A 3,789-nucleotide genomic window follows, 5' to 3' on the forward strand; every position below is an offset into this window, starting at 1 on the left:
TTGGTCTCCAGCAGGTGGTTCAGCAGCAGGTGGTCCTGCAGCAGCTAGGCTGAGAGCAGGTTGAGCTGCAGAAGTTGGTCATCTGGATTCAGGCGTGGAGCGTGGTGTTCTGTTTATAGGAGAGTTTTCTAGAATACCAGGCCTTCCTTTTAGTTGGGTCTTTTTTATGCATCAGCTCACCTAGGTTTGGACCAATCACAGTTTTCCTTGTTCTTTATATTATTTTCCATTTTCAAAGTTTGTTTATCAAGGAAGAAGCTGTTCCTTAATAGGATTCTTTTTTTTTTTAAAAGTACTTAATTTGTTCTCTATTTGGGAATAACTCACAGGAACTTCTTCAGGTGAGAGGAAGGAGCAACGCCATCGCTTTCACCACAGCTCTGGCTTTCATGCTGTAGTGTGCTCGCTCCTCTGGGAGTGGAGGGTTGGAGAGTTTTGTTTCTGTAGCTTTCTTCCTTTGTTTGGACTTTGGTTAGGAAGCACCTGCCGAGAGCGATGAGATGATGCTACGCTCACGTTAATTAGCCGAATGCCTTGCTCCATGTCTGTTCATCTACAAAAATAGGCATCTGTGTTGGTACCAGCTTTACCCCTGTGTCCCAGGTGTGTCAAATGCACTTGGGAAGATGGTGTTATGAGGTTGTATATCTGTGCATTGGTTTCTCAATCTTGTATCCTACTACATTGGTCTACCTGTCAATATTTGTTCCTATACAAATGATTTATATCACTTTTGCTCTGTGGTATACTTTGAGGCCGTGTATTTTGATACCTGTAGTAGTGTTTCTCCTATGTAGGATTGCACTGCATATGTGTGGTCTTTTGTATTTCACATAAGGTTTTGTACATTTGGGGGATTTGGGGATGAATATTACTGGAATTTTAAGGGAATAGGGCTCAGCCTATAAATAATTTTAAACAATATGACCATTTCCAAAACATTTATTTGCCAACCAGAAACACGGAAGGTTTCCACATCATTTGATATAGTCGTTAATTTTCTTTTTCAGTATCTTAAATTTATATCACTCTGGTCTTTCACATACTTGGTGAAGTTCATTTATAAGAACTTTGCGCTCAGTGTGTGTGTGTGTGTGTGTGTCTGTGTGTGTGTGTGTGTGTACGTGTGCGCACGCACGCATGCGCCAGCATGCATATGAGCACATTATGGTATTGTTCTCTCAGCCAAACAACCACCATCTTGGAGCATTCAGCTGTGGCCCTTTGTAAGAAATCATCCCAGCTGGGCTGGTTACTGTTTACATCCCTCATAAAAAAGTGGGAGGGTTAGGAGTACATACCTGAGTATCCATCAATTCCCTACCACCATTTGTAAGCAACTCTGCTCTGTGGGTGGTCTTGGGGGAGGGTCCAGAGAAGAGTAGAGATGGATCTTTAGCTATGCAGCTATGGAAAAGCTCTCATCCCTGCTAGGTAAAGACATTCCATCATAGCCTTTTCAGGGAGGCAAATCCACACATCTGTAACAAGCTCCTCATCTATGCTTTGTAAGGGAGCCCAATAAACTCATTGGCTCCTCAAAGTCAACTTTGGTGGAATTTTGCTTTGGTTTGTGAGTGGGACCTTAGAAGAAATAGATGCTGTTTATGTCTCCTGCTGGAAAGGGATTTTAGTAACAGTGGGTGCTCAATAGAAAGAGGAAGAGAGAGAGGAACTTCATTATATTGCACAATAAAAAGTCTTGGAGCATATGAATCTACTATCAAATGATTTATCAAAGTGCAGTGATGACAGACAATATGAAAAGAATAACAGTCCATAATTTATTGTTTCCATACATTTTTGATAATTTTATTTAAAGTGTCTTTCTCTGCAGACAGATCTCCATACAGAAAGAAAAGGAGAGTGAGAGCGAGTGGGCTTGCATTCCATCAAGGTGACTGATAGGTTTCTGAAGTGGTCATAGCCTCAGAGGATGATGGGAGCTTCTGCCCACATGGAGAGACTGGTGAGACACAAGGACAGTTGTCTGGGCATTGTTCAGTTGGAAAATTGAAGAGCAGTAGGCCTGGCAGCTGGACTCACAGCAGCAGGACTAGAGGGCCCAGGTGGTCTCATGCATTGGTTTACATCAGGTGGTCTAGCAGCAGGTGATTTCACAGCAGCAGGGCTGACAGCAGCAGATTTCACAACAGCTGGGTTGGCAGCAGGGTGTGCAGCAACAGGTGTTCACACAGGTTGGTTTACAGCAGATGGTCTTGCAGCAGGTGGTTTCACAGCAGCTGGGCTGGCAGCAGGGTGGACAGCAGCAGCTGATCACACAGGTTGGCTTACAACAGGTGGCCTTGCAGCATGTTGTTTTACAACAGCTTGGCTTGCAACAGAATGTACCACAGGTTGGCTTACAGCAGGTGGTTTTACAGCAGCTGGTCTGGCAGCAGCTGGTCACACTTGCTGGCTTACAGCAGATGGTCTTGCAACAGGTGGTTTTGCAGCAGGTGGGTGTGCAACAACAACTGGTTACACAGGTTGGCTTACAGCAGGTTGTCTTGCAGCAGGTGGGTGTGCAGCAACAGCTGGTTACACAGGTTGGCTTACAGCAGGTTGTCTCGCAGGAGGTGGTTTTGCAGCAGCTGGGTGTGCAACAGCAGCATGTCACACAAGTTGGTTTACAGCAGGTGGTCCTGCAGCAGGAAGGCTGGCAGCAAGAGGAACAGCAGGATTTGGACATGGTGTCAGATGTAGCTGGAGGGTTTCTTTTAAGAGGTGAGTTTTCTACAATATGGAGAGTTCTTGCATCCTGGACCTTTTATATGTCAGGTCTTCAAGGTCTGAACCAATCAGCAGGACTTTCTTTGATGTTGTTTACCCCATTTCCATATTCAGTACATGTTTCATAAGGAAGTGCTTCTCAATGCTATGCATCATTGGAAAGATTAATCTGATTTTTCTTCCAGAATAACTCATAGGAACACATTCAATAAAGGGAAGGGTATGGCACAACCAGTTTCACTGTGTCCTTGGTCATCATCCTCTGCTCATGCGGTAGCCCCTGATGTCTTGGGATAGTGAGAGTGTCTGTTTACATTTTTTTTCCTGTCTTTTGTAGGTAGACTTTTCTTTGGGCTTCCTGCTCACAAAAACAAAACAACAAGGAGACTTATTATTAATTATGTAATCTATACCTTAGATTAGGCTTGTTTATAACTAGCTCTTATAAGTTAAATTCACCCATTTCTATTAATCTAAGTGCTGTCCCGTGACTCATGTTTTTTTCTCTTTTCCTGCATGTCCTGCTTCTTCTGTGTCAAGCTGGCGACATTCCCTTTCTTCTTTCCCAGACATCTCTGTTCCCAGAAGTACTGCCCTACTTCTTCCTGCCTAGCTACTTGCCTTTCAGGTCTTCATAAACCAACCACAGTGACACATCTTCACACAGTGTAAGGAGTATCTGCAACAGTCCTTAGCTGATGAAGTACCTTCGTGATGATGTTGTTACACAGTGATGGACTGCTTCAGTGTCTGTCCTTTACGCACAAGATCCTCACTTCAGATTGGCTGAGATGTCTGTTTCTTTACCAGCTTCTCCATCTGCGTGTCTCAGAGGCACCTGGCATAAAGATATCTGGCACAGTATATTCCATATTAGGGCAAACTAGAGAACCAATGTGGAAGTGACAATACATTAGAGTGAGAAGATATCAAAGTGTGTGTGTGTGTGTGTGTGTGTGCGTGTGTGTGTGTGTGCATGTGTGTGTGCGTGTGTGTGTGCGTGTGTGTGTGCGTGTGTGTGCGTGTGTGCGTGTGTGTGCGTGTGTGTGCGTGCGT

At 44.3% G+C, this 3,789-nt stretch overlaps 1 protein-coding gene across 1 annotated transcript; it reads right to left on the reverse strand.

Moving 5' to 3' along the window:
• Positions 1-2,101: 2,101 nt before the first annotated feature.
• LOC101981692 (keratin-associated protein 9-2-like) lies at positions 2,102-2,692 on the reverse strand. The gene is made up of 2 exons (XM_005368373.1): positions 2,621-2,692; positions 2,102-2,569 (listed from the first exon to the last, which is right to left on the reverse strand). The coding sequence occupies exons 1-2, from the start codon at positions 2,690-2,692 to the stop codon at positions 2,102-2,104; spliced, it is 540 nt and encodes a 179-aa protein (XP_005368430.1).
• Between the last annotated feature and the right edge of the window lie 1,097 nt (positions 2,693-3,789).

This window comes from Microtus ochrogaster, unplaced genomic scaffold (assembly GCF_000317375.1).
Source record: "Microtus ochrogaster isolate Prairie Vole_2 unplaced genomic scaffold, MicOch1.0 UNK31, whole genome shotgun sequence".
Classification (NCBI taxonomy): Eukaryota; Metazoa; Chordata; class Mammalia; order Rodentia; family Cricetidae; genus Microtus; species Microtus ochrogaster.